Consider the following 15,203-nt stretch of genomic DNA (forward strand, 5'->3'; position numbering starts at 1 on the left):
TACAACTGAAGCTGGAAGGACTACTCATGGAGTTAAAATTAGGCAAGTACTAAAGTACCTTGCTGAGTCAGGGGCTAACCCCAGGTTGATTGAATTAGGTTCTTCTGTATCTGAGGCTTCATTACTTTTTATAAAATATTACAGTAATTTTAGTAGCATGCTATGAAATATAATAATACATAATTGAGACTAAATTATATTAGTCAGCATAAATTTGGTAATCCACAATGGGTGTCTCACATATTTCTGTGAATTAACATTACATTATTCAATTGTATATGGAAGATATAACAACATTTTTCCACCAGAGGGGCATTTTGACAGAATTTGTCCTTTAAAAGCATTTTTGCTTCTGCTCTAAGATCTCTTTTTTTGTTCTGATCCTGGCAATCACTCTTATACATTGTTCTTACCAGAAGTGTAAAGGAACTGGAATGTCCGCCAGCACTTTATAACAGGACAGAGTGCAGTGACACTGTGAATCCCTGCTGATTGCATCCTGCCTATACATGAACAGTAAAACACTTATGGCCTGCATTAATTTTTCGGCAACCCTCTAGATCACTCCACCTAGTTTTGCGATGTAACCCCACCAAAAAATCAGTTTTCCTCTGTATAATTCTGAATAGCACTGGGTGAATAATTCACAGCAAATAATGTAGTTGATTTTCACCTTTTTTGTTCTTTGTTAATTGTCTACAAGCAGTTTATGGTTTTCTAAAATTTGTTCTTTATTTTAAATTATTTACTGTCTCAGTTTGGCAAATAATATTTGATCTGTAGCTTGCATGAGCAGTTTGTTGCAAATATCTGCTCTAGGAAATTCAAACCATGTTAGTTACCTTTGAATGGACATGTAGGTCATATGCCATGTTTCTGGTCCCTTTTTGGATGCATGTAACTTTTTGAATCAGGGATTACTTACATTTATGAATCCAAAATGCGCTGTTTCTATGAGCTCTCCTACCAAAAAATTCATTTGATTGAACATTCAGAGAGAGCAAACACAAAGATGGACTCGGCCAAAATGAATGTTTTAACATTTGAAAAAAAACAGTCAGAAAAATTGTTTGCAATATTCAAACAGTTCTAACTGTGACTAGTCCGTACTGACAATGCTTGCCTACTGCTGCCTAGGTAGGCTGTACTATATACTAGACCTTGTAATATACTTTCCACTCTCCGGCCCCAGATGTCCTGCATGCAACATTTGAATCTAGAATTTCAGAATTACAACTGCACAACTAATCTTAGTTCATCTGGATTTGTTTAAATCCAACCAACCTCTCTTGTAGTATGGAAACCACTGCACAACTAACTGAAACTTTGTTATAATTCAGTTTAGAAACTTATTCTGTCCCAGAGAGGCAGATTAACATTCTGCATTTACAACATAGCTATTATTGTTCTTTTGGTGCCCTGCTTCTGTTTCTCCTCCTACCATTCAGGAGTCAGTCTTAGGGGTCCTCCTGGGGCTTGTCTTCACTATGGGGTTAAGTCGATCTAAGTTAAGCTACTCCAGCTATGTGAATAATGGAGCAGAGATGATGTAGCTTAGGTCAAATTACCCCAGTGTCTTCACTGCGCTGCGACAACGAGAGACGCTCTCCGGTCGACTTCTCTTACTTTTCTCAAAGAGCTGGAGTACTGGGGTTGACCGGAGAGTGCTCTGCCATCAATTTAGCAGGTCTTCACTAGATAGAGTGACCATATTTACCCATGCTGCCTACAAGACATCTGGTAAAATTACTCATATTCAAGCAAATTCAATGGCAATGAATCAGAACTATGCGGTATACACGTTCAAATTAACATCAAGTTGACTGAGCCTCTGTTAAAAAGAAATGCTGCATAGCTGGATTCTTTTTATTTACCTTCTTATCTTTAAGGTTTTAGGGTTCACATGGGGAGAGGTGACAAACACATACTCCTGTACATCTCTCTCGCACAGGGAGGGTGACTGACTGACCCAACTCTCCTTGCCCGGCGCTCTCTGCCCTCCATGCCTGGCTGGGTCCCTGAGATGAAACCACCTCTCCTGGTACCTGGTGCCGTGTCTTCCTGAGGCAACACGTGTGGGAGCATGCAGGCTCATGTGCCTCCCTCCCTAGATTTCTGCCAGGGTTCACGCCAGAATGTGGCCACCAGCAGCCTTTTGGCACTGTCTATGAGGGAGGGAAGGGATGGGAGCTGCTTCCGGGGTGGGGAGGAAGGGATGACCTGGCTTGTGTCCTTGCAGAGCTCATCTTTTCCTGCTCTCCCTTCCCCCCTGTGGCTGGAAACAGCTTGTCCCTTCCTGCCTGCACAATGTCGAAAGGCAGCTAACACCTCCAGGCTACTGCTGGCCACCGACATAACCCAGCCGCCTCCTGTACCCCGACTACAGCACGGGCAGGATGGATTAAGCCGGTGGTGGGCAACCTGCAGCCCATCAGGGTAATCTGATTGAGGGCCGCGAGACATTTTGCTGATGTCAACCATCTGCAGGCATGGCCCCTCGCAGCTCCTAGTGGCCGCGTTTTGCTGTTCCTGGTGTGCTGCAGGGATGTGCTGGCTGCTGCTTCCCACTGCTCCCATTGGCCAGGAATGGCGAACCGCAGCCACTGGGAGCTGTGGTGAGCTGTGCCTGTGGACGGTCCACATCAGCAAAATGTCTCGCGGCCCACAATCAGATTACCCTGATGGGCCGCATGTGGCCCGAAGACTGCAGGTTGCCCACCACTGGATTAAGCTCTAAGGATGCATTATGCACCAGGCCCCAGGGAACCTGGCTGCAAAGAGGCTGAAAATTGCTTCTCCCCACCACTCTAGAGCTTAGCTGAGGGGTGGAGAGGCTTCCCCATGCCAGCGCTGGGCGGGGCTTTGACACATGCAGGGCTTGGCTCCTCCTGGCCAGTGTCCTAGGTCAGAGGATCTTGGGCTTTCCCGGGGCACCAGCCCAGCCAGAGGCAGTGGCGGAAGCAAGGCGCCTGCTGGTCAGGCTGTTGGTGAGCTGAATGCTCTGATCAGGGGCTGGTTCTCTGCACAGCACTGGGAGTGGGACGCACCCTGCTGGGGGGGAAAAGAGGTGGAGATATGGAGGAGCAGCGGCGCTGTGGGGGGGGTGAAGGGGCAAATCAAGGAGAGGACAGCATGAGGGGGAGCACATAAAGGGCAGATGGGTGGGCAGCAGAGGTGACACATAATTGGTCATTGCCTGGCACTTGCCTGCACTTACCAGACACCGCAGATCAAACCGTGCAGCCGGTGCCGGCTGGAAATGGGATGGGAGGCAGGGCCCTGCTGGCTGAGAGCTGGCACACAGTGACAGACCAGAAGGGGGGAGTGGCTGGCCTCGCACACTGCATCTTCACCCACCACCAGCCTTGCACACCCACCCCCATAGTTGGCCACTGGACCCCCCAACTCACCGCTGGTGGGCGGGTGGGTGGCTGGCGACCAGGGATTTGGCTAGCACCAGAACCCGCCAGTACTGATGACGGAGGAGACAGAAAATACGGGACAATTCACTAGACCCACTAAATCGATCCCTGCTGCATCGATTGCATCAGCATCAATCTCTCCGTAATGAAGTCACCTATCGATTTCCTCTTCTGCATTCTATTTCATCACAGTGAAAAATGTGTTGCTGAGTATTCTCTTGATATTGTAGCGTTACTTTTATCGTGCTATATCCTGTTATCCTTACTTGGTTTCTAGTCAGTCCTTACTCAGGGGAAGTCTTAGCAAAGTCAGTAGGAGTTTGCCAAAGTAAAGAGCTGGTAAAAGCTGAGTAAGAACTTCGTAATGTCCTTAGGATTTGGTCCTCCATACACCACAGAAACAAAGAAATGTGGGCCTGGAGAGGAAGTCAAGAGTTCATCTAGTTCACCCTTCCTCCCTCCCTCCCCCTACCCTGCTGAGGAGACAGTCCAGTTCAGGGTTACACCATCCTTCTGCTCCTCTTTGTGAGACTCTATATCAAACAATTCTGTTTAAAATCTCTTGCAGCATGTTCAGAATACAAGGGTGATATCATTCCCTGTTCAGGAGTAGTAAAATACTGAAACAGCAGTGAGTGCTGCAGGTCAAGTTTAAGTACATTGGCAGAGACATAGTGTGTGTGGGTAAGGAGGAGGTGCAGCATCTGTCTGCACCCAGCCTAGCTCTGGGCAGTGTTATCCATCTTCCATTTTCACGATTATGAACATGCAGACCAAAACAAAAGCACATTTGTTCCCTCATCTTTTACTGCACAAAGAATGCACACAGGTCATCTCTTATGTTTCATCTCTGCCACTGTGGGGACTTCCATTTTATCTCCCAAAACACAAGCAAGATCCAAGTCACTGGGTTGCATCTTCAGCTAAATATACCTTTAGGTCAGACACATCCCTGTAGCACTGTTCAGAACGGGTGTGGTCAGACAGCTGCACATTCCAGAAACATGGAAGCTGGTAGACAAGGAATGGGTTCTGTTTGATGACTGCATTGAAGATATCCTGGCAGACAAAAACAGAAAAACAATCAGGTGCATCATTTCAGCAGAAAGATGATCAATCACATCTCTCCGAACTGACTCTCTTCAGTCCTTTGCTCAGAAAGCAAGTGAGAGGGTGAATAGGGCGTTATTACATTAAGCTGTCAGCTCTGTAAACCTAGCTTCACAATTCTGTGTTGGTTAAAGGTGCTGGAACTCCAAGGGCCAACTTGCAGGTCTGAACTAGAGGAAAACAGACTCTTTTTCACACAGAATGCTAGCAGATTGCACCTGGGTTTTCAAAACAAGTATTTTGTACCACTGGCAAAAATTGTTTTTTTCTCATCATAGGGAGTACTATGTGGCAGATGGTGAACCGCCTGCTATTCCTAAGTACAGCGTCAATTTTCAGTAAAAGAAAGAAGAGTGATCCTGGCAATTACTGTCCCAACTACCAGTAGGAATATTAGTTATTATTTTATATTGCCCATAAGTGCTCTAAGTGTCTCACAGAAAACATGCGAGACAGGGCTACAAAACAGCTTACAGTGTAAGTGCCACTATGATCTGCTCTTATGAAGCCATGCAGTGGGAGGGGGAAAATGGTCTTTGTGCTTAAGGTACTAGAGTAAGCATCCAGGAATCTGGGTTCAATTCCCACCTCTGCTACATGCTCTCCATGTGATTTTGGGCAAGTCACTTATGGTCTGACTCAAAGGCTACTGAAATCAGTGAGAGTCTTTTCATAGACTTCAGTGGGCTTTGGATCAGCTCCTTAGTTTCTCCGGGCCTCAGTTCCCCATCAGTAAAATGGGGACAGTAATCCCTCCTCACTTAACAGGGGTACTGTAAAGATAAATACATTAATGTTTGTGGGATGCTCATATTCTGCAGTGATGCAGGCAACAGAAGTATCCAGAGACTGACAGAATCAAAATCATCATTTGCCAGAATGAAAATGACAAAAGCAGTAGAAAAAGAAACAGTTTTTTCAAGCTTCAAAAGTCTGGAATCTTTCAAAGAAAGAATGAAAGGCTAAAGTAAAGGTTATAAAAAATAAAAAGACTCCAACTGTGTCCCTTTAAAAAGAATCTGTGCATCAGAGGTAAAAATTTCAGTCCGTAAATAGGAGTCTTATGAATAAATCTCTATCTCCCACATTCAAAAATTTCTTCAGAAGGACATGGCAATGAGTTCTGCCTGTTTAAGAGGACATGGCAGGACACCTACCTATCTACCTTCCTTCCTCTCTCCCTCCCCACCCCCAATCCAAGGAGCAATGTTTGTACCAGGTCTTCAAAGCTGCCTGCCCAACCCACCTGGTCAGCCAATGAGGTTGACAGCATGCTCATTAACTCTCTTTCAGCTGTGAGTCTCCACATCTGCTCCCATTTCATCTTTCGCAACTTATCCAGAAGTAGCAGGATAACCCCTGAAGAGACAATGCAATGCAGGGAAAGAGAATCCATAATGTAATGTTCAAAGCAAAGACCTTCATGCCTAAGTGTTGCATCACTGCAGTCAAAAAAAGAACATTTTGCAAAGACCAGAGTTGGAAGCTATTCCAGCTGCCAACCCGTGCTTTTGATTGAAATCAGGATATTTTCATGACATATTACTTACAGACATAAATTAGCTCTAATAAATAACAATTCTGAAGGAGAATGTATTATAATAATAATTATTAAAGTATTTCTCTGTTACAGTGCTGCCCCAAAGGTTCCACTCAGGACTGTTACCTCATTGTGCTGGGTGCCATACAAACACAATAAAATAAGACAATGTCTTCCCCAGAAAGCCCACAACCTCAATAAGGACAAGACACAACAGGGAGTTATAGAACACCACATGGAAGGGGAAAACCATGCTTAAAATGCACTGGAAAAACTGAGGGACAACAGACAAAAGAAATTTGGTTCCGATTTCATTATGACTGGCCTGGAGACCAGGGAGCTGCTGACAAACAGAACTGGTACCCCTGGCCACATTAAAGAGAGTATTTCCCAAGTCAGCTTTTTCATTCCAAAGCGGATTAGATGGTAGTTTCCAAGTGAGAAAAAAATGTGTGACCCCCATTGCAGCTGCTTTAAGAAGGGAAGTTATGGGCTCCAAAGGGAACCCTGTCAGATTAATGTCTGCCAGAGAAATGGTGTTGATAATGCTGGTTCTTGAGAATGGGTGTATCTATTATCAGCCAGATTCTGCCATCCTTACTCACACTGAGCAGAAGATTACTCCATGAAAAGTCCTGCTGATTTAAATGAGTAGACATTTAATTCTGGCCCCATTAAGGTCAATGGGAGTTTTGCCATTCACTTCAGTGGGACTGGGACTCCACCCCTAAAGTGAAAAGTATTATTCAGTGTAAGCATGGTAGAATCTGGCCCCATGTATTTATTTTAATCACTTACGGCCAGACTGTGAATCCCTTACTTTCAATGGTGAGCAGTTACTTACAGGAGCAGTCCCACTGATTCCTATGAAATCACCATTGTAAATAATGGGGGGGGGGTCATAATCTCTCCTCGCAGAGAGCCTATCACTGTGGCATTGAGCATTAAGCAAGGAAAAACATGAGAGAGAACAGGATCCTCAGATCAGAAAGTAACATTTAGTGGGAAAAACAGATGGCTCAGCGTTCATTCTTCTTCTTTGGTTGTTTTGTTTCTGAATAGAATTATACTACTTGTGAATGCAGAAAATGCAGTAGAAGCAATGTAGCTGGATTTAGTAAAACCTTTAATACAACGCCTCACAACACCTTACTTGAAAAAATTAATTCACACGGACTTAGATAAGAATGCTGTCATGGGGAATGAAAACTGTCTGAATGACCATAAACAAAGAGTACTGATAAATGGCAATGTATCAAGTTGGTGGGAAGTGTCTAGTGGGATCAGTGATAGGTTTTCATTGGTGTTCTGGAAGAAGGAGTAAACAGAATATTAATGACAATTTTTACAAGGCCTAAACTGAAGGCCTTGTAAAAATTAGCATATTTAAATGATAACTACGAGGGATTATAGCAACTACCCTCAAATATTTGAAGAAGCAAATACCAAACAGGGAGAAAAATTATTTGGGGAAGCCCATGGGGATATAAGTAGAAGTAATAGGAAGAAATTATGAAAAGGGAAATAAATGTAGTCTGAATATTAAGAAAAACATTTCAGGAGTTCCTATTAGATTGTGAAATAATCTACCAAGGGAAGTGAAGAAGCCCCTTTGCTTCATACGGACGCACCAGCTGTAGAATCACGCAGTCTCCAAATAGCTTTCTATGAGAAGACTCAGCTAGGAAATTGTCTGGCACTCAAGTGTAGCTCCCATCTGAAAAGTATGCCCAAAATAACATAGTCTTGCGCTATAGAGGCAACTATACAACGTAAGCTTATAAATTCACCCCCTCCCACAAGGTGGAGGAAGATATGCACAACTTCTTGCCCCCCCGCTAGTTATAAATTGCACAAACTGGGTTTAATAATAAACAAAAACAAGTTTATTAACTATAAAAGACAGATCTGCAGTGGTTATAAGGGACAGCAAACAGAACAAAGTAGATTGCCAAACAAATAATACAAAACATGCATACTAAGCTTAAGATCTTAAAGAGACTGGTTTCAAGAAGTAATTTCTCACCCTAAATGTTGTTTAAGACAAGTTGCAGAGTTCCTGTAGCTTAGAGTTATTTTTCTTTAGAGACTAGACTTCTGTCTTAGTCTGGACTCAGCCCTGCCTTTCCATCTGCTCATTTCCTTTGTCTCTTCAGGTACTCTCAGCAGTCTTTCTTCTTGGGCAGGAGGGCAATGGAGAAAAGCCCTGTTTGCCTTACTCCCCAGCTTTAAATAGAATTTACATAAGGCAGGAAGCCTTTGTTTCCAGTAGAAAAGTACCAGTAGTGTCTCAGGTGGTGTTTAGTACCAGGTGACATGACCACATGACCTAGTAAGAGTCACCGCAACGTCCCAGGATGCCTCTATTGGAGAGTAGAGAGATAAGTATCTTTAAAGTCTAATTGTTTCTTCCTAATGGCCCATCAAAGCTGATGGCCTGTTGTCTGATGGATGTTTCGCAAGTAAACACCCAGCTGTAATTGTTACATAGTCAATATTCCTAACTTTAGATACAAAAATGATACATACATACAAATTGGATAATCACATTCAGTAAATCATAACCTTTCCAATGATACCTTACAAGACCCATCTTGTATAAAATATATCTCAGTTATACCATATCCATAAGGTAAGCATACTTCCATAAAGAATATGGGGTGTAACATCACAACAAGTAGAACTACTAATCCCAAATTAGGAGGAAGCCGCCACATGTTTGAATCCGATTGACATTTGAGGATGGAAATCTTTTGCTGCCTAGTGAATTGTGCAAAAGAAAAAAATATATTCCGGCTGTGTAGTTTGCGGCCTAGTTTAATGCTGTTCTCCACTTCAGTCCATCTGGCTCCTAAGCACACTGCAGCCTTTACTGGAGGAATCCCTTTTATTTTCAATCTGCCTTTCTGCTGCAAGTGGTTATACTGGAAATGGACAAACTGCCACAACATGCCACAATACATTTTTGCCAAACTCTTTGTTTTCTATCCAACATAATTGAATTTTTTGTTCCAAGCAGATCTGTGAGCATTGGACTAGAAACGGAGCTTGAATCCTGTCTGGAGTTTGCATTTGTGTGTGTATGTTTTTGAGCGCATTACTGTGGATTGGCTGAGATTGAAGGTCAACGGGCAGCAAATTCTTCCCACTGCAGCAGCAGATTAGGTGAGATAACTTCTCATCCTGCTGTAGGTTATTTCCAGATGGTAAGAACTATCAACTTTGTTTTAACAATATAATATACCTGAGGCAATGAACTATCCATTTATTTAACAAAAATCTCATTGCAGGATTCAATTAATTCTGCTACATTCGTAAAATGTGTTTTATTATATATCTATATATATGTACTGCTAAATTTTGCTTTCTAATAAATCTTCTTTAAAAGCTCAATCTGGGGAGGGATGGGGAAAGTACTTTACATCTGCAGTATTCTCCATTTATTCATCCTCTCCCAGTCTTCTGTCAGGCACTATTTTACGGTGTCACAACTAAAGAGATTACAAATTCCTGAGGGGTTATCACAGTGGCAGGTGAGAGGCAAACGCTGCAGGGAAGGGAGGGTAGAAACCAGAGCAGATACAAATGTATATGAATTATGATCCAATGCAGCACAGGAAACATGTTCACAGCTTTTAAATACAATGGTATTGAGCTTACTGATGATTTCTACTCTAATTTACCTAAAGGTTTGGTTTAACACGTTGATACAATCACCATTCAGGGCTTCTGCACTGCAGAATTGTAATTTACTGCCACTGCAAAAATAAAGAGCAATATTTATAGCAGTTTAAACATCATTAAAGGTATACAATTCTCCTTAGTATTAGTGAGAATAAGGGATTTGCATTGAGGGGAGAGTTAATTCAATTAATTGAATTCATCTTATTTAGTGTGAAAGCAAAAATAAATGTGAATAGGAAACTTTTAAAAATGATAATGCAAAAGATCAGTGCTTTCTCTTTAGAATCCAGTGCGCTTTCATAAAGCTCTTCCATTGCTAAAAGGACAAAAAAATCAATGTGCCAGCATCCTGTAGGTCTGAACTAGCTCAGTTCGACACTTAAAATGCAGACAAAGTGCCTGGGACCATAGGAGGGAAAGATTTGCCTCAGGAGCCTGCTCCCAGAGCCAAACTGACTGAAATTTCAGGCTGGATTCAAGATGACAACTGGCAGAATGCAGAAGGCTCAGGGATTTATCCTCAGCTGCTGTGCTGGGGGAAGAAGAGGTGAGGGCCCTCCCCCCTCCAAAGGAATCTTTCAGGAACATCTGGCCCCAAATATGGAGCTTTTCGTTTTTAGATGAGTGTATCATTTTCTTTTTCCCACACTCCCAAACAGAAGCAGAAGTAAAAGTCTAGCAGAAAGAAAACACAAAGAGAAAAGAGGGAACCCAGCTGGCTTATGAGTATTAGCCAGGCTATGATTAATTACAGAATGCCTCACTGTAAAAAAGAAGCCAAGGCAAATATTACAAAGCTGTGAATGCCTTGAAGAGCTCTTTGAAGAGCACTCTGGTTCATGGACCATTCTGTTTTTGTGGGGCTTTAATATTTTTTGTTTCTCTTTCCTTGTGCCTTATTACTAAGGACCATTGACATGTTAACAGATTCCTTATTTCTTAGAAGTTCATGTATTCCTACTGCTCTATGGGTCTCAACCTGGGCTATCTGAAGTGTTACAGCCACTGAGTAGATGCAGTAGGGTCAGGGGTCTAGGAGGAAGGCTCCCTTTGGTATATAAAAATAAGACTCAAAATGCTGAATGCTTTACCACTTTGAAGAAGAGAGGGATTTTATTATTGTTTTTTATTTGGCTTGATAAAAGGTGAGGTTCCCCCCACCCCCGACTGTTTAATTGAAAATCTCCTGTTGATGCTATGCTAGGTTCATATTTGATCAGCAAAATAAAAATACTGTATTTTGCCATTTTCAGGAACTACTGCCTCTGAGACAGAAAGAAATGATCCTCTCATCTTTAATTTTGCTGGGGTTTGGAAAGTTCATGAGGGCCAAACTTCAGACTCGTGATCCCTGGGGAGCCATGTGCTTATTTCCAATCTTAAAGCCACAGCTCTCTGTTTGCAGAGCTGTCAGTGTACTCACCACCCTCTTCTCCTGCCACCAGTTCCATTCCTCACTGTAACATCTGCATGAAGAGATGGAACTTGGGCAAGTGAGACAAGGAAGGAGGAAGGGAAAACAGAAATGACTCCCCTTCTTCTGACCCTCATCAAATGGATACTAGGTATAGGCCTCATTTTCCTTCTGAAAAGTTGACAGGTAACACATTTATGACCTCATAAGTGGTTGCTGTCGAGATGCTTCTAGCTCGAGGTGAGAAATAATTGGAACTTTCATCCCGCAGGAAATTCGGCCGTGTTAACATTTGTTTTTGTTCCAAATCAGGATGAAAAATTGAAATTTTGAAATTTTTCACAGAACAGAAATTCTGAGAAAATTCAATTTGGAAGTGTTGAAACATTTCTGCATTTTCCCACTGTAATGCATTGCCTCATGGGAGCTGTAGTGCAGGAGTGTCCTGCTCCCACTCCTCTCTATGGGTCAGGCTCCCTCACTGAATTACAACTGCCAAAACACACCCAGAGGTATGTGACTCCTATCATGCACCAAGCAGAGCATGGTTAGACAGTCACTGTATTTCCTTATCAGTGCACTGCATTATGGGAAATGTAAACCTCCAGGGAGCTCAGCCCATAGGAGCGAATGGGGGCTCGTAAGCAGAACACTGACAGGGTAATACAGTTTAATGTTTTAATGAACTGGCGTGGAACAAAATGTTTTGGGTCATGTCATGGTATAATCCCCACTCTGAACCTTAGCGTCCAAAAAGATGGGGTACCAGCATGAATTCCTCTAAGCTTAATTACCAGCTTAGAACCTGTAGCGCTGCCACCAACCAGGAATTCCAGTGCCTGGTACACTCTGGTCCCCCCAAAACCTTGCCCGGGGACCCCCAAGACCCAGACCCTCTGGATCTTAACACAAGGAAAGTAAACCCTTTCCTTCACCGTTGCCTCTCCCAGACTTCCCCTCCCTGGGTTACCCTGGAAGATCACTGTGTTTCAAACCTCTTGAATCCTGAAACAGAGAGAAAAATGCACCTTCCCCCCTCCTTCTCTCTCCCCTCCCAGATTCTCCCTGAGAGAGACAGTAATCCTAACACAGAGAGAATTTAGCCTCTCTCTCCCCCTTCCCTCCTTTCTCCCCACCAATTCCCTGGTGAATCCAGACCCAGTTCCCTGGGGTCTCACCAGAATAAAAAACAATCAGGTTCTTAAACAAGAAAAGCTTTTAATTAAAGAAGGAAAAACAGTAAAAATTATCTTTTTAAATTTAAAATGGAATAGGTACAGGGTCTTTCAGCTATAGACACTGGGAATACTCTCCCAGCCTAAGTATACAAGTACAAATTAAAATCTTTTCAGCAAAATACCAATTTGAACTCCTTTCAGCCAAATGCACATTTGAATTTCTTCCAACCAAATACACATTTGCAAATAAAGAAAACAAACATAAGCCTAACTCGCTTTATCTACCTAGTACTTACTAGTCTGAACTTATAAGAGCCTGTATCGGAGAGATTGGAGAGAAAGCTGGTTGCACATCTGCTCCCTCTGAGCCCCCAGAGTGAGCAACAACCAAAACTAACAGCACACACAGAAACTTCCCTCCCTCAAGATTTGAAAGTATCCTGTCTCCTGGTTGGTCCTCTGGTCAGGTGACAGCCAGGCTTACTGAATTGTTAACCCTTTATAGTCAAAGAGATATAAAGTACTTCTGTGCTATTAACTTTTCTTATCTGTTTATGACAGGTCAGTTTAAATGAAATATTTTAATTTAAGCTGAACTGACCTGAAACAAAATATTTCAGTTGATTTTTGGCAAAAATTGAGATTTTCAGCTGGAAAATTTTGATTGCGCAGAAACTGCTTTTCCCATTAGAAAGTCATTCAGGTGGGAAATTCTTGACCAGCTCCCCTTCTAACATAGGGAACATGGAGGTTTCTACTGAAATTCACAAAGGAATATGAATATAGGAAGTTGCAAAACAGCAATTTAGCAAAGGAAACACAGGTCATATAGTGAAACTTTCAAATTAAATCCATTCATTAAAGTTGTCATTTTAAGGCAGGTGCAAAAATATTCAATACTGAATAAAGAAAGTTTAGCTGTATTTGAAGTTTTTATTTAGCTGTGTGACCCTGCCTCTTTCTTTCAGACAGTACAAAGTGCTTTTGTGAGTTGTTTAGGTGATAGCAAAATATACGAACAGCATCTCAGAATCCATTTATTTTAGCTATTTATATAGTGCCTATCACCATACTGTCCAAATACCTTATGCGGTATAGTACCTGACAAAGGTAGGCAGGGACTCACTTTAAAAATTATTATAAAGCATCAGTGAGATTAAAAAAACTTATTGGGATTTTACAATGTATGACAAGCATGCCAAAGACCACACTTCAGACCATCCAATCCAGAGTGTGTTAAGGGGTAATGTGCCAATTGTAGGCTAGCACTGCAAAGGTTTAGACTAAGCTTGTAGACTCAGCAGAATCTGTAGCTTATAGCTAAGCTGTCCCAGGAGGAACAACAGGAAGGAAACGTGACACAGAGATTCACATTTCCTCCCTTGCTCCAAGGGGGAGGAGAAATTTGCCACTCTATTTGTACTATAAGGTGATGATCTTCCAAAGATTATGCACATGCTTATAACTTTCACTTTACACACTTAACTTGAAGTCAGCAGGACTTCTCATAACGCATAAAGTAACGCACATGCATAAGTCCTTGCAAATGACCAAAAAATGGGAGGAGAGTGGTAAATAACAAGGAGGACAGATCACCAGTAACAAGTGATCTAGTTCATTTGGTAAACTGGGCACAAGCAAACACTATGAGTTTCACTACAGCTAAATGTAAATATTTACATCTAGGGACAAATAATGTAGGCCACACTTACTCAAGTGGGACTCTATCCTGGGAAGCAGTGACCCTGAAAGATTTGGCGGTCACGGTGGATAATCAGCTGACAATGAACTGCCCTTACTATGACCAAAAGGGCTAATGCAGTCCTTGGATGCATAAACCTGGGAATCTCATGGAGATTATTGTAGAGGGGTTATTTTACATATGTATTTAGCACTTGTGCAACTGTTGCTGGAATACAGTGTCCAGTTCTAGTGTCCAGTTCTGGTGTCCACAATTCAGAGAAGAGCCATGAGAATGATTAAAGGATTAGAAAACATGCCTTATAATGACAGACTCAAAGAGAACAATCTAGCTTAACAAAGTACTCACATAGGAAACAAATATTTAATAATGGGCTCTTCAATCTAGTAGAAAAAGGTATAGCACAAGCCAATGGTTGCTAGATAAACTCAGACTGGAGATACGGCATACATTTTTAACAGTGGCAGTAATTAACCACTGGAATAATATATATCTAGGGTTGGTGGTAAAGTCTCCATCACTGACAACTTTCAAATCAAGAGCTAATGGGATCCTTGGATGCATTCTAAAAGACATACTCTAGGAATTATTTTGGGGAAGTTCGTTGGCCTGTGTTATACAGGATATCTGACTAGACGATCATAATGGTGCGTTCTGGCCTTGGAATCTATTCATCTATGAAGATCATGGCCTAAATAACCAATTGCATCATTTGCTGATACAGAATCCACTGGGCCAGACCAAAAGGTGTGATTCTTATTCACACCAGGAGATTATGAAGTTAAGCAATACACGCTTAAGTGGAGTACACGTTAGTAAATTCTGCACACAATTATACATTTGTATATACAATCACATAAACATGAATCCACACACTTATTTATTGTGATGGGGGAGCCTCTAGGCAGTACTGTGATACAAATAATAGTAACAATAAAAAACATGTTGCTATATTAAATTAGAAGCCCATGAAATTCGGAGTTTAAGATGCACAGACACATTCAAATAGCCACCACAACCATACTCTGCCCCAGCTGGGATGTGACAGTGTATATAAGTCTGAGATTTAGAAATCTCTGCATAGTTTTTTAAGTAGTTGGATATCATTAAGTGGAAGATACCAATTCACAGAGTGATGGTGAAATTGTTGACT

At 42.1% G+C, this 15,203-nt stretch overlaps 1 protein-coding gene across 1 annotated transcript in view; it reads right to left on the reverse strand.

Annotated features, from left to right (window-relative positions):
- LARGE1 (LARGE xylosyl- and glucuronyltransferase 1) overlaps positions 1-15,203 on the reverse strand; it is a 394,379-nt gene that overhangs the window by 52,267 nt on the left and 326,909 nt on the right. Inside the window, exons 8-9 of the mRNA XM_030545186.1 lie at positions 5,779-5,891; positions 4,356-4,481 (exon numbers count right to left, since the gene is read on the reverse strand). Of these exons, the coding sequence (XP_030401046.1) occupies positions 4,356-4,481; positions 5,779-5,891 (239 nt within the window). The remainder of the gene's footprint in view (positions 1-4,355; positions 4,482-5,778; positions 5,892-15,203) is intronic.

This window comes from Gopherus evgoodei, chromosome 1 (genome assembly GCF_007399415.2).
Source record: "Gopherus evgoodei ecotype Sinaloan lineage chromosome 1, rGopEvg1_v1.p, whole genome shotgun sequence".
NCBI classification, from domain to species: domain Eukaryota; kingdom Metazoa; phylum Chordata; order Testudines; family Testudinidae; genus Gopherus; species Gopherus evgoodei.